At 43.7% G+C, this 25234-nt stretch overlaps 1 protein-coding gene across 2 annotated transcripts in view; it reads right to left on the reverse strand.

The window, feature by feature from the left end:
• KIF5C (kinesin family member 5C) overlaps positions 1-25234 on the reverse strand; it is a 164198-nt gene that overhangs the window by 47139 nt on the left and 91825 nt on the right. For both annotated transcript variants that reach the window (XM_029225565.1, XM_029225566.1), the window contains 3 exons: positions 17014-17162; positions 6087-6262; positions 532-600 (listed from right to left, as the gene is read on the reverse strand). In XM_029225565.1, the coding sequence (XP_029081398.1) occupies positions 532-600; positions 6087-6262; positions 17014-17162 (394 nt within the window). The remainder of the gene's footprint in view (positions 1-531; positions 601-6086; positions 6263-17013; positions 17163-25234) is intronic.

Genomic DNA, 25234 nt, shown 5'->3' on the forward strand with positions numbered 1-25234 from the left:
GAGGCTGAAAAAAGTTTCCCTCCTCGTTACCGTATCACATATATTCTAACGCAGCACTTGGACCCCTATCTTCTTTGCTTTCCTCTCCTCTACCTTCTACTTTTGTTTTTGGGCTATTTTTTTTCCTACAAGACAGCACAAGAACATGGTGCATATCAAAGACCTGAGCTGTCTGATTTGCAAAGCCGAAGAAAGGCAGAAATGGCACAAACCAGGAGCGCTGGGCCCTGAGTATGAGGAAGCAGGATCATCCTTGCCCGACCTCCAAGCTCCTCTATTTCTGCTCTTCACAGACTGTGTAGCAGCCAGCTATGCACTCTCAAAACCCTAGAGTTCTAGGAAGTCACATTTATTTTCTAAATTCCCCTAAAATCAGCTTTCAGCAGGCACTGAAAGGAAATCTTCCAAGAAATTTTCACATGATGCAGTGATTTTAAAAAAAACACTTTGCGAGTTAAATTTCTGGAACAAACATCAACAACAGAGTCATAAAAGAACTGTGTAAAAAAATTTTTTTATTGCATTCTTTACCTCATCCTGATCCAACATCTGTTGCTTTAGCTTTTCAGCCAGCTGGCTCTGCTGGTTAATTTCATCATCCTGAAACGAAATACCATATTTAATTTTTTGTGGTTGGTTATGTCATTTTTGCTATCCTGGTTTCTCGACGGATGACCGTTGGATACCAGGATGCCAGCTATAAGCTGGCTGATAAGATGAAGGAGATGGTGTGGTGCTTCCCCGCAGAAGAGAGATTGGTTAAAATACCACTTTGCCCACCTTGCTCAGCCAATGAAACATCTGGATATTCTGGGAAATACAATATCCTACACATTCAACTCAATTCCTGCTCATCCAGAAATCGGCGATGAAGCGCTTAGGAACCGAAAGGAGCTTTGGAGCTATCCCTCCAGCTTAAAGATGTTAACAGTGAACTCCTAGCTCAAAAAATAAGGGAGTGAATTTCTAGCCACCTGCACTGTAATACATACATGTCCCAAATCTTGTTAAACACATCTGTGACCGGGAACACTGCCATTTGATAGGTAGAAGAGACCAGTATTTCCACTTCAAACCTCTTACGTGGAGAAACTGGAAAACATTCACTAGAGAATTAATCTTTGGCATTACAGAGCTCCCTTTGATTAGGAGCTAATTTTCTTACCAGTCTGAAAAAACCTCAAGGAAGCTGGTGTGCAGAAACGTGATTGCTTCCTTTCTGGCCTGTCATTGAAGTGGGAAAGGATCTCCCCACGGGCAAGTTCACTCTTCTCACTCTCAACTTCTGCCACTAGGTGTTGCTGCCACAAAGGCCAGAACTGCGGCCTCTCGCGGCCCCGTGCAGGCACCTCTGCCTCTCCCCTCCTTAGACGCGGTCCACCCGGTGTGGAAAGCAGCAGGCACCCAGCAGGCCTAACCGCACGAGACTCAGTCTTGGTTACGAAGATTTTCACGAGTTCAAACGAAATTGGGAAGCACAGCCTGTGAAGAAAGACAGCTTGGCTTCACATGTGCCTCTCCCTTAGGAACAGGAGGAAATGCTCTGTGGTGACGCTTCTGGGGTCTAAACCCCAAGCAGAGTCGGATCCAGTTCAGTGTTACTGTGTCCGTCCTTGTGCCAGGAGCTGCCCAGGTGTTTCCATGTGCAGCCCATAAGAAACCTGCACTGTGCTTTCTGCCTTTTCCAGGGGCGGGGAGGGAAGAGGGTAAACAAGGGCCTAGGTGGCAGAACCTCAGTTTCCCACGGGATATTTTCCTGCCTGTTTGGTCGTGTCTGTGCATGCATTTAAATCAGATTAAATGTCAAAATCTATTAAATCACAACTTGATGCTTTCCATGGAGCAAGAAAATGCTAACACCAATATTAGGAGATCTGCATCTCCTTTTCCTTTGTGTAGAACATCTTTGGGGCTTATTTCTCTGCTCAGGGAGATCCTGTTTCTACTGAACTTTTTACACCAACTCACCTATTTTATGTATAAGAAAATTCAAATACCAGAATATTTTCCGAAAAGTGCTCGGAAACCTATTATCCACGGACTAGATCTTAACAGCTGGCATCAAGCCCGTGTAAACATGTTCTAAGAGACGCGCTTGAATGTACAGATATAGACTGCACAGCACATCTTACTCTGAAGTTTTGAAAATTGTTTTACAATTTAAAATTCTTTAATGCTTCTAAAAAATACTTCAAGTCAGATTTCTGGCAGGAGAATTAGGGAAGTTATATCAGAGTGAAACCTCCCCCCAAAAATGGCACTTCCAAAGTGAGAAGACTATATGTTGGGCATATTTTCTCTTCTACTTTATAAACTTAGAATGTCATTTACCAGGAACAATTCTGTGCTTATGTCCCTCCGCACATAAATATTAAACATCTTAACATGAAAGATTCAAGAAGTTTAACATGGGGGAGCTACCATCTCTTCCCCTGGGACGTATGAGCAACAGCTACAAGTGACATAAATCACAAGAGAAGCAAAACGGTAGTGCAAGTGCTTTGTTCTTATACTGTGTTCATTCCAAAGCCTGAGACGCAGGCTTGCTCCTGACAGGTGAAGGGCTGCGATGCAGTGATTTTTGAGGTACCGTGAGAATCTAAGGGCCCTTAGCCCATCTGGGAAGGATGAAGAACAAGGATTACATTATAAGGACACGAATCACTTACATCAGAGACATTACCAAAACTACACTTACCCTTTCTTAAGGAAACTTCTCTAAGGAATTAGCATAGTCTACTGTGATTCTTTTTTAATTTTCAAAACTTTCAGAGTAAGATGTCTATATCTATACATTCAAGTGCATCTCTTAGAACATGTTTACCCAGGCTCACTCTGATGCCAACTGTTAAGATCTGTCTATGGATAATGGTTTTCCAGGCACCTTTCAAAAAATAGTCTGGTATTTGAAATAAAATAAGTGAGCCGTCAACAGGTCACTGGTCACCTTTAATTATAAAGATGTTTTTGTTGCAATGGTAATCAGTGAAATGAGGTTCAACTTCTACTTCTACTTACACTTAATTCCTCTCTTACAACTCCAACAGTACAGAAGCTCTGGAGAGGTGATGGGGAATAAGAGAGACAGTGGCAGTGCTGAGCTGCCTATCTTACAACTCTGCTTTCAGCCCACCTCTGCACCACCACCCCTCTGATACCATATATAATGTGGCTTCTCCCTTAAGCAAACAAAGGGAGGAGACAGAAAAGAAAGAAAGAAACCAATATTTATTGAGCATCTGCTATGTCTTAGAAACTTTTACTCCCCAATGAAACCTTTTAAAGTAACAGATGCGAACTCCATGTTGCAGATGAGAGAAACATCTTCAGTAGGTGGGTCATCGGCCCAGGTCTCAGCATTGTTAACTCACAGGTCTGACTCTAAAGTACATGATTTTTGGAAACAACCTAAATGTCCATCAACAGATGAACGGATAAAGAAGATGTGGTACGTATATGTGCAGTGGAATACTACTCAGCCATTAAAAAGAATGAAATAATGCCATTTGCAGCAATGTGGATGCACCTAGAGATTATCATACTAAGTGAAGTAAGTCAGACAGAGAAAGACAAATACCACATGATATCACTTGTATGTGGAATCTAAAATATGGCACAGATAAACCTATCTACAAAACAGAAATAGACTCACAGACATAGAGAACAGACTTGTGGTTGCCAAGGCGGGGGTGGGGGAAGGACTGGAAGTTTGGGATTAGCAGATGTAAACTATTATACAGGATGGATAAACAACAAGGTCCTACTGTATAGCACAGGGAACTATATTCAATATCCTGTGATAAACCATAATGTAAAAGGATATAAAAAAAGAATGTCTATACGTGTATAACTGAGTCACTTTGCTGTAAGCAGAGATTGGCACTACACTGTAAATCAGCTATACTTCCATAAAAAAAAATTAAGTATTAAAAAATAATAATAAAGTGCATGCTTTTCCATCACACAGAGATGCCCTGGAAGAGCACCTGTCCTTAGACCCCTGGAGGGGCAGCACAGAGGGACAGAGCGGGCAGCAGGGAGGAGACCGCATAGTCTTTCTCCCACCGCATTCTAGACAAATTCATTAGGGCTGAAAAGTTCCTCATTTCAAGGGCTAAGGCCAAAATGGGATGAGCACCGGACTGGGAGTCAGAAGATGTGTAATCTCACTGCAGCTCTGCCACCTACAGGTGATGTAAGTCATCTAACCACCCTGGGCTAGCCTTTCATCTAGACTTAGATAATTTCAGCACTGCCACTAATAATCTATGAAGGTGCCCTGTCCCGACCCATGCATTCTCAAAAGTATCACACCACCTACCTCATCAGAAGCATGAAATAGCTCCTAGAACCTTTAAGAGGAGGACAAATAAGAATGACAGCTGACAAGTCATAATCAGGCCATCCATGGGTAGAGATATGAAGGTCAAACCACTAGCTTTGGTGCCCCCCTCCCCAGGCTGAGGCTCTGGGGCTCAGTCCTCTCCCAGATCTCTCAGCATCACCCTGTGATGGACCACACATGCTAATCTCAAAATGTGTGCTTAACAGGGTTTTCAAAACACACGCTAAAGGAAAATGATATAACAGAAAATGTCCTAGGTTGGTCATTAGGTGGCCGAGGCTCTAGGGTCAGCTCTGCCAGCTACCAACTGAGAACTGCCAAGGCCTGGCATTTCCTACACTTCAGGAGCTGGAGTCAAGACTCTGAAGTCTCCCTCAGAGCAAAGAGAAATCCTCATGCTGCCAAGGTAAAAGATCCCAATTCCAATCACTGCGGGCTTCTATTCATAGAGAATAGAGAGCGGAATCAGGTTATCACCCCACATCCAGGATTCTTTGGGGATACTAAAAATGAACCATCAATTCTAAATGCTATTAAACAATAGCATTTCTTTGGAGAAATCGAGAAATCCACAGACACTATTCACTAACTTACTGATCTCCCTTTTCTCTCATTTTGTTTGAGGTTTTACATAAAACACCTGGGTAGAAATGGAAGGGTAACTATGTCTAGTGCCTAAAGAGTAATTAACCCAGCTCTCACGGTGTGAATATCTTATTAAATGTTACCCAAAGGGTAGGGTGACCCCAGTTTAACACTGCAGTTATAATGCAAACCCCCAGAGTCGTAAGCACAAAGAGAACCAGCTTCCTTATGGCAACCAGTTACATTTCCCTTGTGAAGGTGATACCAGACTCTGAGCTTTACTCAGAAGAGACAGGCCTGTAAGATTAATGACAACGTTAACATAACAAAGCTGTTTCATCCAAGCCAGAGGTGTCCCGGAGCACTCTGAGCTGAACCACAGCAGAAAAGATTAAATCAGACGAGAAATATCGGCAACCTTGATGAAATGCACTGAAAGGATTTAGATATTCCAAGGGCAATACGCCAAGATCACATGAAACATCAATTTAATTTCCTTTGCCTCTGGGATTCCTAACCCGACCTTCTTTGGGAATGAATGATACAGTGTTCTCCAAGATCTCTTTTCCTTTATTCCAGTTTGTGCATTGACATGGTTCTTTGAGTCCCAAAAGTTTGCCATGAAATTAGACATCCCAGCATGTCCAAACTACTTCGTTCAAGAGGATGCCCCTGAAAACAGCCTTACTGATGCTGCTACTACTGGCTCCTCATTCCAGGGTCTTAGAGCTACATAATTAAAGTACACACCTGAGTTTTGGGAGCTACCACCTTTGCCCCTATAGCTGGGACACTGCTGGAATTTCCAAGAGGTGATGGACAGGCCCAGAGAAGAAAACAAGGGACAATTCAAGAAAGATCACACAGCCTCCACTCTCATGCAGTGATACGGCCCCATCCAATTTCTAGAGGTGAAGACTCTGTCTACCCAGGTCAACACTCCACTCTTCCGATCAAGTTTCCATTCCACATGAATCCAATTCCCTGAGTCTGCCCAATGAAGAGCTAGGGTAAATACTAGGAAGACAGGCACAAACCTCAGTCTGCAGCCCTACATCAGTTCTGGGGGGCTTGAGCTGCTTCCAGCCAATAAATCTAGGACCTGCTGCTTTTAGTTTTTGTACCAGTGTGAGGTCTATAATCTCTGACTACCGACCTTATCATCCAGTTGTCGGTAGAGACTGGAGATCTCCTCATCATACTTCTCCTTCTCCTCTGCAGAGATGCCAGCAACCACAGGAACAATGTTGTCTATGATGGGGGTGTTATCACAGGGCTCCAGGGACTTCTGGTCCTTAGCACTGATCTGTTCATCCTCAGGCACAGCTTCTCCTGCAAAGCACAGCCGAGAGGAGTTAGGGATTGAAGAAATTCAGCGTGCAGCCCTCCAGGAAGAGGTCCAAAAATAGTCACTCCCGTGAAAAAGACACAGAGGACAGAATAAGGAGCTGTTGCATAGAGTTATAGCTTGTGTTCTTTCTATTTGACAAGAAAGGTCACAGTGAATTGACCAAAATGGGTCTAAGGAAGAAGGAGACTATGTAACACTCCCTCCCCCATGATGCATCACTGAAGTAAACTGGTTCCATCAACCACACAAGCTCTCCAACTTTGCAGCGATACCCAGAAATTTTGCATACAATTTTCTTTGTTGAGGAATATGCTAGGGCTTTACTAGAATCATATTCTCTCTAGCGATTGATTCAAAGGGAAACAGACCTCTGAGGCATCCTAATTACAATTAATTAGGTTACTGTTTCATTAATAGAAACAGCCAAATCAAGGAACAAATTCGCCATTGTTAATAGAACACCGTAGGGCCCCAATCCTCAGACTCTGAGAATCTCTCACTCTGAAACGGGAAGTCAGGGTAGCCCCGGACCCGGGAACTCTGACTGACATCGCACAAACACACGTCGCACTACCACTCTCTCCCCCAGGAAGTCAGAATTAATTGTCTCAACTGGAGAGTTCAAATAGAATAATTTCTTGTGATATCAGGTAATCCCAGGAAAGAAAAAGCAGCCCATCTAGAATATCATGCAGACACTCTGCATACCGCTGCTCGGTCTGCAGAGGAGCATTTATGGGGCCTTCGAAGGAAGTAGTACCAAATGTGACCACGCAAATTGAGGGAAAAGGTGAAGTTCTCAAGCTGGTCAACGGCTATCCCCAACAAGAAAACCACCTTGCAAAGACAGACTGCATAAAAAGGAGTCTATGAAAACCATGTGGCTCAACTGTGTCTTTTAAATATCTTCTTGGAAAGCAAACCAAAACCAAACATACTTTTCCATCACAATGTTTACCATCAGTTTCACACTCAGTTTGCTACAATCAGTGAGTGTCTGCAACGTTCCAAGCCTCACCCAGTTCTCAGCCCGTAAAATGCGTTCTGTGGAAATTCCCCAGGAAAACTGTCCTGAGCCAGAGGGAATTTCTCACAGGAAAAAAAAAAAAAAAAAAAAAAGACACCCCAAAACAAAGGAGAGAAGAACTGAACTAATCCATGGCTTCATGAACAGTATATATCAAGTCTCAAGAAACCCACCTGAACACTGATTGTGTACATTTATCTCAATATAAACAAAGCACTGTGATGGGTTAGCTTTGCTGCTTAAGACTCCATTATCTCACTTGATAATCACAAAACGGTACCATAGGCCTCCACGTCAAATAAAATTAACACTCAATGATCTCACCTTGGTATCACAGTTCCATTTGAAGCAGCAACTTGAAGCAAAGCCTGGAATAAATGATTACTTTGCTGAATACGAAACTGAACCAACTCTTTTTTCTTCTGAAGCTCAACTACACTGTACTGTACCTAAGCCTTTTTCTAAAATTATTGACCTGAAACAAAACCAGAATATCTGAGTAGCCTTTGAGTTGAATCTGAACCAAATCATTATTTCATTCAGTTCCAATTCCTGGTTTGAAGGATCCATCAACAACCTTAGTGCGCAGACCGGATTTCATCCAATTAAAGGATCTATATTATCTAGAGCCTGCTATGTCCATGGGCTATAAAAGCAATACCGTGTTCTAGTTCCTAAGGATTTGTGTGTGTGTGCTTCAAAACATTACATATATATAAAATTATAAAAATATATATGTAAATATCTTTTTTTAACCATAGAGTATATACTAAAACTTTCGCCCTCCTTCTCCTCTACCTCCCAACTCTGTTCCTTCTCTAGAGAATTTCACCACTAACACTTTGGTAAATGTCCTTCCCCCACTCGGATCATGACTGTATCTCTCTCTAATTTTTCAATCCTAGCTTCTGAAATTTGTGAACAGGGCAATCCAGTGCAGTATGAATTGATCTTCCAGCTAAAGCATATTGAAGATGAAATTCTTAACTGCACTAGACCAGAAACCAGCCAGAATATAGTCATATTGTCCACAGGCCAATTCAGCCCAAGTCCAGAGGTAAGATACAAAAACATCTGAAAAGGACATATTCCCTGCATTCTTTGGTTCCAAATGGCCACAGAGGCAGTGATATCGTGAGGTTGGGGTGAGCTAAGGAGTTGCCCAGTGTGTATTTCCGTTTGTCTGGGTGGGCAGGAGTCAGGGATGAATCGCACAACCTAGCAGTGGGTGACCTGCTCTAACCAAAAGTCACAGGCTTGACTACCCCTAAAACTGCCCTCGTCTTCCACTGAGAAGTTATAGCATTACAAAGTTCCAGACTTGTCCCAGTTTAGAGAGGTTCAACAAGCTAGCCAACACTGCTCTGAGGCACCTGAAAGTGACCAACGGACACTGCATAAACATGGTCAGTGGGACACTAAGCCACCTATCAAGCCATTTCCTGCTTAACCTCTCGCTTTTTGTAAAGGTGAAGAAATAACAATGCCTTTAACACAGCACTGTTCTAAAGATTAATTAAACTAGTATATGTAAAAAACACAAAAGTCCATCTCTTATCCCCTCCTCTTCCTGACGAATTGTCAACTTTTTAGGTTTTGCAGATAAATTATCATTTTTACTTATCCTGAGATTAGTGTTTCTGGGGTCTTCACAATACCTTTGGTAGTTAGAGCTCAGTTCCCCCCAAAAATACAATACAGCCATACGAGTAGTGCCTTTAGGGTTTATTTATTTTTAACATCTTTATTGGAGTATAATTGCTTTACAATGTTGTGTTAGCGTCTGCTGCATAACAAAGTGAGTCAGCTATACGTACACATATATCCCCATATCCCCTCCCTCTTGCATCTCCGTCCCACCCTCCCTATCCCACCCCTCTAGGTGGTCACAAAGCACCAAGCTGATCTCCGGGCGCTATGCCGCTGCTTCCCACTAGCCTGGGTTATTTTTATTACTGTGAAAACAATATTTGAAACCTATAGCAGGTTTTCTGGTTTCCCTTGAACAATTCTCTGAATCGAAGCATCAACATGTCCCCCACAAAACTACATCTAAACAGCGAGCCCATCCCAGTTTTTATTCTAAAGGTCAGGCAGTCAGTATTATTTTTGGCAGCAGCCGTTCAGGCCGAGAAGAACAAAGCAGCAACACACAGGAACAAAAGCAGAGGGTGTCTGGGGGAGAGCACAGCTCCTGCCCAGAGAGGAACCAAGAACAGGTTTTCCCAAACACCGCTGCCCTTCAAAGGACCGAGCAAATGACTTCCAGAAGCGTCCCTGGTAACTACACTGTCCAGCTCACAGACACGTCTGGGGATTGTCAATTCCCAGCACTATGCAGGACCTGACACTAGGCAATCTGTCTCCATGGCAATCTCACAGCATTAATGGAGAATACTCCCTGCAATGCAGTGGATAGGGTCTCCGGAGAAGCCCCCATGAGGTGATTATGGAATAACTGATTGTAACACAGAAGACAGCTGCAAACAAACCCTGGAGAAATAATGCCCTAAAATCTGGAGGTAGGAGAACAAGAAAAGGATCACAAATGAAGATTAGCATCTATTTTTATTCTCCTTTGCATGAAAAGCAAATTTCTCTTAGTTTATCCCTTGAGGATTTATAAGGAAAGAGCTTATAATATTGTAAAGCATCTGCTATTTTAGAATGTAAACTCCGCCTCCCACCCCCCCCAAGAAACATTTCCCTTTTTTACATAAGCATTCTGGCATTTCCTAATTTCCTATTGTCAGATGTAATTACCTTTAAGGACTAAAACCATTTGTGTGTACACAGGAGCATTCAGTTGGAGCATACCTATAAGGTTGCAGAGCACTTTAATTATAAAATGAAAACCCCCCAGAGGGCATAAATAACATTTCCACAAGAAGTAGAAATCCATCAATTGCAATAAACAAGAATGACAGGCTAATCAAAAATTCTTGTTAGTGCTATTAGTTAAAAAATGCTAAAACAGGCTTTTGGGGGTTTTGTTTTTTCAAAAAAAAAAAAGAAAACCATTAGGCTGCCAGTAATTCATTAAAATTTCACACATGAAGTAGCAACAAGCTAGTTATCCTTTTCATAAGTTGAGTCCCTACAGCCTCTGGAGAACATAGTAAGGTAATTGGCTTCTCTCTGCAGCTCCAGGGCAAAGATTGGCTGGTCACTCACAGCTTCCGCCAGAAACCAGATCAGATCTGGCAAAGGAGGCACTCTCTTTTAATACCAATTAAACAGGCCCAGTGGCAGACCTAATGGCAGGTAATTTCTATATCAAAGAAACGAAAAGGAAACCTTTAAGTTGCCAGATGGGCAGCTGGATACAAGATGTCATTATATAAATGGGAGGTTTAAAAAAAATCATTCCTTTATGGGATTATTTTGCACTCAAAGAGCATCTTTTACCCTATTTCCTCAAGATACTGTAAGAAGTTTAAGACATTCTCTAATCCTTTCTACAGTAATTTTCTAATAAACTGGTCACCCAGGACTCAGCATCCTCTTTACATTCTTCTTAAACAGGCCACACGATTCTCCTAGCGATCAGTATTTCTAATAGTGTTTCGTTGTGCTCTCAAAAGAAGGAAGAGGGCCTAACAAATTAGACCTCTCAAATGAAATGCTAACTTCTGAAGTTCTACAATAATCATGAGTCTGAGAGGGGGGCCAGCATCTTCTACATATTTAATGCCAAAAAAAGCAAATTGGGTCCGAACTACGGAGGCTGCACAGTTCCACAGAGCCCCCATCAGCCTCGAGGTTACAGATTTAGCTACTTGGAGAACCAAGCCTGCTGGCCTGGCAGGTTTTAAGTCTGGAGAACAAATCTGCTCTAGAGATTGCTGATTTTTCCACACGTTCTCAGATTGTGATGAAATAATTTCTTTGCAGGACTTCAGCAGATGGGGTAAATCTACATCCACTCTGTTAGAAAATATTATATTATGCAAGAGATGCTGCAGATATGCAGTTTCATCAGGTCATTTCCCTGCACTTCTGACACCTGGATATTCAGGGCCTCTTTTTCTGACTGAAGCCCTTGTAAAAAGTTATCATTTTTTTTAAGAACAAAATTCAAAGAAGTACCAGAGAAGAGGGCATGTGTAATGACTGACCTGGCAGAGACTGGGAACTATGGACTCAACCCCTCTCTAAGCATCATGCCCCTGGGCCTTCAGCCCTCCTTCCCCATCCTCTTGTCTAGAGTCTTTTTGATGGATTGAGGAGGAGGGGGCAGCGGTGAACTGGAAGCTGAACTACCTAAATCTATCCCCACTTACAGGATGGTTCAAATCCTTTCTGTACATCCGATCAACAAGCAACAGAGCTGGAAAAAAAGAAAGATCCTATTTCTGAGAGCTGCCCACTCCCTCTATCTGTCCTTAAGCAAGTAGGCTGAACAAATTTTCATGAGGCTAAAGTTGCCAGCAGAGCCTCCAGATTTGCAGAAAGACTGCCCATCGATTTTAGCCCACAAGATGTCACTAGGAGATTGTGGTGGGCATGTGTTGTTTTTCAGACACTCAACAGCCACTCTCACAACAGCACCTTGACTGCCTTGTGAGGAATTACCCTCTCCAGTGCATGTAGCCTTGGTCAGACAACACATCAGGGGGTCCTGTCGTTCCCCAGACAAAGCACACCACCCAGCGCAGTATCCTCTGACTCTCCAGGGCCTCTGGGTCTCCAACGCACGAGACAAGGATGGAAACACATTTAGAGGGGATCCAGTCCAGGTGTGGCCCCTTATAAGCCCAGTTCCTCAGCTGTTCTTTCGGTTCTGTGAGTCACTCATAGCCTTTTTTTTTTTTAACTTAAGAATAGCTGATTTACAAAGTTGTGTTAGTTTCAGGCATACACCAAAGTGATTCAGTTATACATACACGTTTATTCTTTCTCAGATTCTTATCCGTTATAGGTTATTACAAGATACTGAATGTAGTTCCCTGCTTTCTCTTTTTGTTTAAGCTGGCAGGACCTTCACTGGCCCAGTGGGGAATGGAGCCAGGAGAGTGGAGGGTTCTCCCCACTCCTGCTTTGTAAAAACAAGGTGTGAGGGCTTCCCTGGTGGTGCAGTGGTTGAGAGTCCGCCTGCCGATGCAGGGGACACGGGTTCGTGCCCCGGTCCGGGAAGATCCCACATGCTGCGGAGCGGCTGGGCCCGTGAACCATGGCCGCCGAGCCTGCACGTCCGGAGCCTGTGCTCCGCAACAGGAGAGGCCACAACAGTGAGATGCCCACGTACCGCAAAAAAAAACCAAAATAAAAAAAAACAAGGTATGACACCCCCCCCCCACCTTAAGCTCCCACGCACATGCCCTGGGCCACGCTGCCTGAACGGCAGTGGCAGAAATGAATTAAGGCTTGGTGTGGTATGTGCATTACTACGAGTCCCAGGCCATGTTCTGAGAATCAATGTTCTACTACACCCAGTGGAGAAAACCGCCAGGCTTGCATCGGAAGTAGCCCATTACGCTATAAGAATATAGGTGGGGATGGGGTGAGGACCAGCCTACAGGCACGTAATAGGATAGTATTTCATGGCTTTTGAATGACTTTGGGCAGGGAATGCTCTCTCCTGTGGCCAACTGTATCAGACGTACTGCTCTTCACTTATTTACAGTATCTGCCTGGGCCCAACTGGCCGCTGAGACATATTATTTTGCCTCTCCTACTCCTTTGTATTCCTACCTCATTCTGTGTAACAACAAACAGGCAAAAGCACAGGCATGCACACATATGCATGCTTTTCCCTGCTACACTCCTCCTCTCCTGCTCTCCTACCGCTGGAGTGGGGCAGCCAAATTTTTAAATGATAAACACTGTGCGAGGAAAGGAACCTCTTTCCCTAGGGAGGGTGCACACAGCTAACAACGCTCCTTTATCACGTTCTGACTGCAACCCGGGAATATCCATGCGTAGCCGTCACTGCAGTGAACTCAGCGGCTGCCCTCCCACACGTTTAGAACCAAGGTGCGTACCAAATTTCAGAAGCAAGTTGGAAATATCCTGCCACTTGGGTTGTAGTGGAGGGCACTGCCTCTTCTCTCCACTCCACCTTTCAAAATCCCTGCTCTCTAGTTGACGCATCCCAGCCGTGCCCTCGTGACCATGAGGAATCAGGGTGCTCGGGACACCACGGAAGGAATTCCAGTCCCTTTTTTTCACACTCATCTCCGTGGCCTAAACACAAACCACCAGGGCGGCACGCAGGCTGCACCCACAAGGGAAAGAGAATGAATTCAGGAGTCAAGCGCCCTGTGGAGTCACCTTGGGCGAGTCTCCTATCCTGCCTCAAGGGCTGCCGGAGGATTAAACACCTAGTCTCTCGGAACAGGACAGAAAGCCTCCGGGTTTTGTTGGATGTGCAGTTAATCCTTAAAATAGTTCTTCATTCATACCTGGTCAAAGGACCACTCCACCATGCCTCCACCTGTCTCCTTTCCTGCCTGACATTTTTATACCACTACAGTAGGTTCTCTACGTTTGAAAACTTTTGCTTCCAGGAAAAAAAAGTGTTAGCTTGCCGGACAGGAGAGCTGCATCGATCTCCCTACTCTTAATCACTCAGTGATTACATGGTAATGGTGGGGGTGAGTGGAGGGGTCTCTCAAGACCCTTCCTCTTCTCTTCCCTCTCCTCTCTTCAGGAGTCTATAGAGGACCTCACCCCTACCTATGCCTTCAATTACCTCCAGAAGATCCATGGCAGCTCCCCTGAGCTCCAGACCTAACTTCTTATTTGGCATTTTCACCTGGATGTTACAAGGGCACCTCAGACTCCCTTCTCACCTCCCTCGCCTCTCTTCTGGTTCTCCTCCTGTGTTTCTTGTCTCAGGGAGCACTCCTGCCCTCCATCCAACTCAGCAAGCTAGAAAACTTGACACTCTCTCTCCCTACAGCTTACTCCTCACCAAGCATTGCTGATTTCACCTCCTAAATACGTCTCCGGTCCATCCATCTCTCTCCCTTTCTACTGCCCTGTCTCTCAATTCAACGACTATAATCTCATCTCTGGAAGATCGCCCCAGGTCCTAGCCCTCCTCCCACACCCTCCAGTCCATCCTCCAACACAACCAATGGATCTTCAAAAATGTAAATCTCATCATACGATCTGCAGCTGAATAACCTTGAACGGCTTCTCACTGCTTCCAAGATAATGACCAAAATCCTGAACAAGGACTACATAGCCCTGTACGGGCCTGCCTGTCCCTCTCTCGCCCATCTCAGTCCGTCTCGCCCAGCCCCAGATCTCCACACTGGCCTTCGCTCCCGTCCCGTCAGGGTCATTGTAAACCTGGCTCCTCCCACCCTACCCGCACTTCCACCCTCACCTATTTTGCACAGCTAACTGCTCTGTTTCTCTCAGATCTTATTCCCTGGGTCGCTTACTGGGGAACTCTTTGCTGACTTGAGTCAAGCTCAGGGCCCTCTGCTGTAGTAACTCCTAGCACCTTATACTTTCCCTTCTTGATCAGCAGCACAGACTAGCATCACACGGTTATTCGTTGCGGTTGGAGACTATCTCCCCCACCAGCCTGTAAGCTCCGTGAGGGCAGAGACCATGCCTGACTGCTCACCCTTTAACCTCCGGCACTGCATTAAACACATGCTTACTTAACAGACATTTATGGAAGTCTATCACGTGTCAGAAACCACACATTAGTTCTCCTGAATTATGTAAGTTAAGGGCTTAGGTAGGATCTCACCCTATAGGGCATGGAAAACAGTAAATTTCTGAGTGGATCCGCAAGGTGGGACAAAGAATTAAAATGATGTCAAGTGAGCAATCCAAGAGCAGGGGACAGCACCCAAAAGAGATGCAAGGCATGAGCGTGGGTTAGGCAAACAGGGCAGTGAGCAGACCCCAGAGGACAGCTGACTAAGGGATGGAGAACTGGAGGGTTGGAGCCTGGCAAAGGACAGGAAAGAAAAGAAAAACACAAGGTTAGTTGCCCACACCACAGTGTTTCTAGGGCCAGTTCCCCCTCCCCTTGTCGGTTCCAGTTGCCCAGCAGAGAAGTGACCCAAGAGAATCCCAGAAATAGAACAAAATTTCATACAGCCACTCCCTGCCTTGCCAAGCACTCCTCCCTACTCTCCTACTCCTGCCAAATTGCAAGGAATCATCCACCAGCTGCAGGTGCTGAATTATTCAGTAATTCCAGCAGCTTTCAAAACACTTGTGCAGCTAGAAAATCTCCCCAAAAGAAAAGAATTGTGTTATTTAGGCTACTAGGTCATTTCTTGAACCTCTCTTGAATCCTGGTTGCCCACGTAATTGTTTTTTCAATTGAACAGTAGCTCATGGACACCCCACCCTTCCTAGCAAAAACAGTGGCAAACACATAATCACAAGACGATCTGCTGCTAACTCCGCAGTTATAAGCAGGCAGGTTACCTGCCAAACCTGCACAGCCATCCCTAGGCTCCTGCACTTACCCAAGACTGAGATCTGATGCAGCACCTGAAATAAGTACCAAACGTGGCAGCAGAGAATCTGAAGAACAACCTCCAACTATCCACTATTCCCCTACACACGCACCAAGCTGCCTTGTTTCAGTGAAAAAAAAAAAAGAGGGGGGGACTGCTACCTTCTAACCTCCGTCACCAAGCGAAAACCATTAAAATAATCTGTCTGAGCCTGGATCTGGAAACCCTTCTTCAGCACCTCACCCACAACCCACCCACCACTGCATGTCAGCCCTCTGAGCTGTTTTCTTTGAGCAGAACAAACCAAAGAGAATGTTTCAGGGAAAAAGAAAAATGAGTCACGAAACAAGCCTTTAAGGCTCCATTTTAGGACAGAGTTTCTTCAGGAATCCCCTATTTCTGGCTCTGAAGAAGCAGAGCATGAAGATAAATTGGGCAAATAAAAATGCAAATATTTGCCAGCGGTGACTTTTAACCCCAAATCGATTACAAGACTCACATAGGAGAGAACGATATTTTTCATTTAATCAAAAGCAATCAGAGCCCCCAAAGTCCTGGGCACTGCCCTCTAAACCTCAAATATGGCTACCAGGGAGTGAATTACAGTGATAGACAGAGGCGCATCTCATTGCAAATAGATTAAGGGAACCTTGTAAACAGTCACTTGCCCACACTAAGCATGTATGTCAGGGGCTTCCCTGGTGGTGCAGTGGTTAAGAATCCGCCTGCCAATGCAGGGGACACGGGTTCGAGCCCTGGTCCGGGAAGATCCCACATGCCGCGGAGCAACTAAGCCCATGCGCCACGACTACTGAGCCTGCGCTCTAGAGCCCGCAAGCCACAACTACTGAAGCCTGCACACCTAGAGCCTGTGCTCTGCAACAAGAGAAGCCACCACAATGAGCAGCCCACGCTCCACAACGAAGAGTAGCCCCCGCTCACCGCAACTAGAGAAAGCCCGCGCACAGCAACAAAGACCCAACGCAGCCAAAAAATAAATTTTAAAAAATTTAAAAAAATTTAAAACCCCTTCCCCCAAAAGACATCGGGGAGTTTGGGTTAAAAAAAAAAAAAAAAAGAATGTACATCAGCCAAGTGATGGGGTGGGGCGGAAGTGAGTGCTAGGAAATAAGACAATATCTGCTCGTTCACATGGGTGGTTGCAAGGCAGGACCAAGCTCCACCATCATCCACTCTTTCCCAAGTGCCCCAGGATGCCAACGGTTGTAGGGGGAAAAAACGCACACGCTCGTGCCTCATTCTTCCTTACCATTTCTCCACCTGTTTAGCTCCATCTCCAGATGCTGGAGAACATTCTTCAAAGTCTTGTTTTTCTCCTTCTCTTTTTCATATTTCTTCTTCCATTCTTCCGCTGTCAGCTCCAGGTTCACAGAGACTGTATTCTTGATGGTCTTAGCCCTGGGGTGAAAAACATAAGGGAAAAATTCTGAGCATAGCTACTAGCATTTGCTAAATCATGAATATAATTAAGCCTCAAATTCCTTTCACGCCAGAAGATTGGGACTTGGGGAGCACGAGGGATCCTGGAACTTTTACCTATCACCCTCCTAGCTGTATTAATGGCACCATTATTCCTAAGGCTCTAAACTCACCTTTCCGTTTTTATTTCTCGTTTACTTCCTGCCCGTCTCTAGATCCAATGGGATTTTCTTTCTTTTTTTTTTAAATGAATTTATTTATTTATTTATGGTTACGTTGGGTCTTTGTTGCTGCGCATGGACTTTCTCTAGTTGCGGCACACGGACTTTCTCTAGTTGCGGCACACGGGCTTTCTCTAGTTGCGGCGCACGGGCTTCTCATTGCGGTGGTTTCTCTTGCTGTGGAGCACGGGCTCTAGGTGCACGGGCTTCAGTAGTTGTGGTGCACGGGCTTAGTTGCTCTGCGGCATGTGGGATCTTCCGGGACCAGGGCTCGAACCCGTGTCCCCTGCACTGGCAGGCGGATTCTTAACCACTGCGCCACCAGGGAAGTCCCAGGATTTTCATTCGAATTATCTCTTGGGGTCTTTCTCTATTCCCTCTGCCAACACCTTGGTCTATGTTCTCAGTAACAACTTATGGTTATAGCGTTTTTCAAACATTCAGCATCCTCCTTTAAGCATCTTACATACCACTACCAGATTCATCTGCCCAAGTAGAGCTTTCTTTCAATTCAGTTAGCTATGAAACACTGGGGATATACCAAGACAAACGAGACAAGGTCTCTGGCCTTGGAGCTTACAGTTTCTCATACCAATAAATACACAGACAAATCAGCTGTTTCTCTTACCCACATTTGGTACCTAGAATCATCCCTGATGTGTTTAACACATGCCAACACATGACACCCGAGACAGGTGGGTCACTTTAGGAACTCAGCCTGGCCAGGTGAGACCGTGGCTCCCTGCCGGGCACATCCTTCCCCACCACCCAGGCAACTGTCACCAAGTACGAGTGGAGGGCCCACTTTTCTCAAGAAAAGTCAGAAATTAAGATTTTTATTTGTATCTCCCAGCTTAAGACAATTCTTCAGAATGATGTGTAGGACAAACAAACATGTCTAATGGACACCATTTTGCCACTTGGGGTATAAGAGATGGAGTGGCCTCCTAGGATGGATGGCCTGGGATGGAGTGTGATGCCACAGTGGATTTTTGGACAGTATCTCAAGGGAGCAAGAAGTGAGAGTTAAGGCACTGGGGGCTCCAGCCAGTAATGAAAACCAAATACATGATTCACTGACTTATGCACAAAAATGAACACATAAGCAGATCTGTCCAATTAAAAAGTAAATTGATGGAGGGAGATGCAAGAGGGAAGAGGTATGGGGACATATGCATATGTATAACTGATTCACTTTGTTATAAAGCAGAAACTAACACACCATTGTAAGGCAATTATACTCCAATAAAGATGTTTAAAAAAAAAAAAAAGTAGGGCTTCCCTAGTGGCCCAGTGGTTGAGAGTCTGTCTGCCGATGCAGGGGATACGAGTTCGTGCCCCGGTCTGGGAAGATCCCACATGCCATGGAGCGGCTGGGCCCGTGAGCCATGGCCGCTGAGCCTGCGCATCCGGAGCCTGTGCTCCGCAACGGGAGAGGCAACAACAGTGAGAGGCCCGCGTACCACAAAAAAAAAAAAAAAAGTAAATTGACGATGGCAGAATTCCACTTATTGCATACTTCTGAAGAAGTACAAACTTCATTTAAAAATATGTGATATCCTGTTTTATTTGCTATTGACTTTTTCATTTTAAACTCCCACCAGTTCTTGTCCTGTCACATTTGCTGGCACTATCTGATGTGTGATTCGGGTTAATTGCTGTTGTCATGAAATGACATTTTGGACATGATTTCTATTTCAGTGAAAGAAATTCAGCAGTCCTCACCAGTGCTGCAGACGTCATTCCAGAAATTAATTCCTAAAGCAGACAACTAAATCACCTGTCAAAAGAGGAGTTAAATGATTTCAATGTAATCATTTCAGTGTAATTCTCCCTCACTCACTGTAGCTTAAGGCTGCTGTCCCCAGAAGTGCTTCAACTCTAATTTTTCAAATAACAGCAATCTTATTGCTACTTTAAAGTCTATGCCGATTTGACACTTTCACCTCACCTCCTAACATCCTCAGGCAGTGTTGTGGGTGTTTCTCAGATACAAGCACAAACACTGCAGCATCCATTACCAACTTAGGTTAGTAAGGAAGTGAACAATAACCTATGGCTGAAATGCTTGTGGACATTTAAGGGTATACTTTGAGGATACTAATCATTTTTTTTTTTTAACATTTCTTCCTTCCTTCCTTCCTCCCTCCCTCCCTCCCTCCCTTCCTTCATTTCTGCGTTGGGTCTTTGTTGCTGCACACGGGCTTTCCCTAGTTGTGGCGAGCAGGGGCTGCTCTTTGTTGTGGTGCTCAGGCTTCTCACTGTGGTGGCTTCTCTTGTTGTGGAGCATGGGCTCCAGGTGTGCGGGCTTCAGCAGTTGTAGCACACAGGCTCAGCAGTTGTGGCTTGCGGGATCTAGAGCGCAGGCTCAGTAGTTGTGGCGCATGGGCTTAGTTGCTCTGCGGCATGTGAGATCTTCCCGGACCAGGGCTCGAACCCATGTCCCCTGCATTAGCAGGCAGATTCTTTTTTTTGTTTGTTTTTTGTTTTGTTTTGTTTTGTTTTTGCGGTACGCGGGCCTCTCACTGTTGTGGCCTCTCCCATTGTGGAGCACAGGCTCCGGATGCGCAGGCTCAGCGGCCATGGCTCACGGGCCCAGCCGCTCTGTGGCATGTGGGATCTTCCCGGACCGGGGCACGAACCCGTGTCCCCTGCATTGGCAGGCGGACTCTCAACCACTGCGCCACCAGGGAAGCCCGGCAGGCAGATTCTTAACCACTGCACCACCAGGGAAGTCCAAGGCTACTAATCTTACTTTTTACATCATAAAGAGTCTCTTGATTTCCAGTGATACTAGAAAAGAGAAGAGTAGAGCCTTTATGCTATACTCAGGCAGGTTTAGCCAGAAGTCCAATTTTGTGAGCGGACCCAACAAGGTTACCCCTCGTATAGCTGAACCTCATTCTCAAAGTTCTTTTAAGTTGTTGAGAAAATTCTTTTTCTCCCACTTCTGTAGTAATTTGAGTCCTGGCAAGAGATAGTCTACTCAAATTGGGAAGAGCTTAACAAAGGTATGGGAAGGGTGATGGGAAATAACAAGGGATAATGGGTACCCCACATTAGTGATGGGGGTGCCGTTACCACCCTTAGGCTAAAGGGGTCCCAGAGGGAGGGAGCTATAAGAAGAAGGCTGTCCATACTCACAGATACAGAGAACAAACTAGTGGTTACCAGTGGAGAGAGGGAAGTGGAGAGGGGCAAGATAGGGGTAGGGGATTAAGAGGTACAAACCACAATGCATAAAATAAATATGCTACAAGGATATATTGTATAGCACAGGGAATATAGCCCATATTTTATAATAACTATAAATGGAGTATAACCTTTAAAAATTGTGAATCACTGTTTTGTACACCTGTAATTATATAATATTGTACATCAACTGTACTTCAATTTTTAAAAAAGAGAACAAATTAAAAAAAAATTTTAACCCTTAAAAAAAAGAAGAAGGCTTCCCAGTAGAAGCTGTAACAGCCTTTGGTCTAAGAACACAGCCAACCCAAAGTGACCCTTCAAGGAAGGAGTCAAGAAATTAATACCCTGACCTCACTCTCTCCTCTCCTTATGACTGCCTGCCCATGTTCCTTCCCCATTGGTGGAAACTAACTGGAAGCCAGAGGCAAGGGAGCCCATTGTAGCTGTCCAGACTGGTCACTGTCCCAGGGCACAGAGCAGAGCAGAGATGGTACAGAAACAATCCAGAGGAGCAGATGGAAGATACACAACCCAACTCCCATTTGGAACTGAGAACAATGGTGGGAAACCATGTCTCCTGCTGCTGTCCTAGACAGACTCCATTCAGTCCCAAATGAGGCAAAAACATCATGTCTCTCCATCCACTAAAGGTAGAACATGAAGAAATCAGCTAACACTGATTGGGAGAGAGATTAATTATCCCAGAAGTGTTCTACAGATTTAAAATAATCTGAAATAAAATCTCAGGAGTTTTGCATGTGTCTGTAGAAATTGACAACCTGATTCTAAGATTTATAATAAAAATATAGAGGGCCAAGAATAGCAAAGACAGTTTTGAAGGACAAAGCTAGAGGATGGAATATCAACATATTATAAAGCCACAGTAATTGAAACTGATTAAATTGTCCAGAAACTTTAGAATAGAAACAGAATAGATTATCCAGAAACAGACACTCAGCTATGTAGCCATTTGATTTACAACAAAGGTGCGCATACAGCACAGAGGGAAGGGATGGTCCTTTCAGTACACGGTGCTGGGGCAGGGGTGGAGGTGACGATCTTTATCAACTCCCCCAATAACATATAAAAAATTCTATTACAGATGAATCATATGCATAAACGTGAAAGGTAAAACAATAAAGCTGCTAGAAGAAAACAGGAGAGTATCTTTAAGACCTTGGGGTAGGCAAAGATTAATTTCTTAAATAGAATAGAAAAAAAGATAAATTTGACTTCATAAAAATTTAAAACCCTCTCTTCATTAAAAGTCACCATTAAAAGAATTAAAACATACACTGCAAAGTGAGAGAAGATATAAACAATCCATATATCTGCCAAAGGACTTATCCAGAATAATCCCTATAAATCAATCAGAAAAAAAGCAGACAACTGGTGAAAACACTGGGCAAAGATCTGAATAGGAACTTCACAAAAGAAGTGCCAATAAATACCACCCACAAAGGGTGCCGAACAACATTAGCCTTCAGGGAAATGCAAAATAAAATGACAGTAAGATACTTTTACACACCCAATAGGATGGTTAAAACATTTTAAACTGATAATACCAAGTGTTGATGAGGATGTGCAGTGACTATAATACTCAATTGCTACTAGAGGGAGTATAAGCTATTCCAATCATTTTAGAAAACTCTTTGGTACTATCTATTAAAACTAAATATCTTATATCCTGTGAGCTAGCAATTCCACTCATAGGTATATAACGGACAGAAATGAGGACATATGTTCACCTAAAGACATGACAACGAATGTCATAGCAACTTCATTTATAATAGCCACAAGCTGAAAACAATACAAATAACCATCAACAGTAGAATGGATACATACATACCATATTCATACAACAAAATATTATATAACTCTGAAAACTAAACTACTCCTACACCTAACAATGTAGTGTACTTCAAAGATACAATGTTGCATAAAAGAAGCCAGATACAAAATAATACTGCATGTTTTTATTTGTATCAAGTTCAAAGACAGCAAACAGTAATCTAAGTTGACAGAAGTCAGAATGCCACTTACCCTTGAGAGTTGGGTACTGACTGGGAGGGTTCAAAGAGAGGCTTCTAAGATGCCAGGTGGTGGTTACATGTGAATATACATGTATATTTAAATTTTTACTGAGTTGCATACTTAAATATATTTTACTATATGTATGCTATATTCAACAAAAATAAGTTAAGAAAAATAAACTGATGTGGAAAGAAATCAAGTCAGATACAAATATTTCTAAATTGTGGAAGAAACAAGAGTTACTAAGAGAGATACTGAACTTCTGTGCCTGGATTTATTTCTTTTTAATAGAACAAATATTCTCCTATCTAGGAGGTTGAAAGCAACCTTGCAAAATGAAATAAAGAGTGTCTTGGTCCCTTGCTCTCACAAGAGACCTAGAATAAAAGGATGATGAACATCTATAATCTCTTGTTGCTTCTTACCATGAACTTTAGGAAAATCTACAGAGTAAAAGGGCCTAATGATTAGGTTCTATCTAATTTTGTCGCCAGTGTGGATTAGCTAGTGGTCTGATGAGTTTTGTTTTGTTTTGTTTTGTTTTTGCCTTGTTCACCGTAGAGCATGTCCAAGTGTCTTCCAGCTCTCATAATCATTGCTCTTTTATTTTGGTATTTTCCACATACGTGCTAGCTGTCAATCACACTAAGCAGTGTTACATCTGGACCCTCTGTTCAAACACAGTGAATAAACATGGATCCTGGGCGCTCAGGACACAGTGCCAGGACCCATGAGCATTTCCTGCTCAGCCTGGTTTGCAAAAGGATTTCAGGTAGCTAACAAGGAAACATAAAATTGATGGGATAGCAGAAATTAAGAAATGCTCTTAAGGCAGGTTTTATCATTTTTTCTAGCTGAAGCTATATAGCAATAGCAATACCACCCAGCCCTATAGTTTTGAGACATCACCTCCTTGATACAGGAAAAAAAACCCAATAATCCATGGGAGCCTTACCATAGCCATGAACTGACTACTCATTCATCATCTTTATGGGTCAATCTCACTCTGCTAACATACGATTAATCCAGTGTGACCTCATCACTCACAAGGGAGCACAAAAGTATCTTGGGTCTTCACTTTCAGAGATCCTCAGTTTGGTTTTTCAACCAGATCCCCTAAGCTGTATACAGAAATAAACGCCTGTTCCACAAGCTATGACCACAGCAGACACTGAGCAAAATCCTAACCAAAGGCTAGTTAGGGGAAGAACCTTAATTGATATTAGGTTTACAGCTTAATAGCAAGACCTACTTGGCAGGAATGAGTCAAATCTTAAAGGTACAATGATCAGGGTTTCTGTTTTGCAGTTTTTCTTTGTTTCAGCTTTCTTTAGAGAGATAAGCACCACTTAAATAATATGATCTAGGCCTGCACCAGATATAATATCTCTTCTCCCCATAGGGAGGGAACAAGGATACGCAGTTCTTAAAAGATCTCAAAGCTAATGAATGTTAACCATTTTTGGAGAAGGCAGACCAAGCATAGCAGACAGAGAGCAGAGGCCACAGTACATACTCCACCTAGATCTCCGTACAAACACAGTTACGTCAGAAAAGGATACACTGACATATTCCACTGAAGGGTGGAAAGAGGAAGACTCTACCCCTCTGTCCTCACATGCTCTGTTATGTCCTCCTCAGCACCTCTCAGTTCCTCTGTCACTGAACTCGCAATTTACTTGTTCAGAACCACATGCCCAGGCTTCCAAGACTACTGATCGTGTGCATTTCTACCACCTTCATTAAGCCCCCACATGTGATGTCACCATTATTTGGCACTTGAATCAAACCCTGTTGAAGAGGGGAAGTCGTAGAACCACTGGTTCACATCACTCTATGTCCTGTTAAATCCCATCCCCACCTACTTCCTGAATAATTGCCTATATTTGTACTTTCTGGCCAAGATCAGTTCTAAATGATATAGAAACTACATACTGTTGGAGTTTCTTCAAATTACCTCGGCCTCCCCTGGAACAGCCAGGAAGATGTTTGTTCTTGTTACTTCCTATCTCTTGTTTTCAGCATTTTCTTTCCCTCTCCAGGATAGTAGTGGCATTTGAACAAGGAGCTCTAGACAAACCCACACCTTCAATGCATAGAATAAATCTGTAATGTAGGATTCCACATGGCGAATGATGTGCATGAGAGAGAGATAAAGAGACTGAGATCTCTTGTGGGGTGGAAGAGGGTAGCCCAGCATCCCTCTCTATCAGTCAGGGTTCTCCAGAGAAACAGAACCAACAGGAGGGAGGGAGGGAGGGAGGGAGGGGGGGAGGGAGAGGGAGAGAGAGAGAGAGAGAGAGAGAGATCTTATATATCTGATATCTTATATATCAGAGAGGATATCTATCTATCTATCTATCTATCTATCTATCTATCTATCTATTGAAATTGTCTCACTGGAAACTCAGGCAGGAATCGATGCTACAGTCTTGAGGCAGTTTCTTCTCCAGAAAACCTCAGTTTTTGCTCTTAATGTCTTCATCTGATTGGATGAGCCTCACCCCTATTATGGAGGATAATGTGCTTTACTTAAAGTCAACTAATGGTAGATGGTATCCACAAAAAAATTTCAGACCTAGGTTAGTGTTTGATTAAATA

The sequence above is a fragment of the Monodon monoceros genome, unplaced genomic scaffold (assembly GCF_005190385.1).
Source record: "Monodon monoceros isolate NGI ecotype Baffin Bay Population unplaced genomic scaffold, NGI_Narwhal_1 Super_Scaffold_16, whole genome shotgun sequence".
Taxonomy (NCBI): domain Eukaryota; kingdom Metazoa; phylum Chordata; class Mammalia; order Artiodactyla; family Monodontidae; genus Monodon; species Monodon monoceros.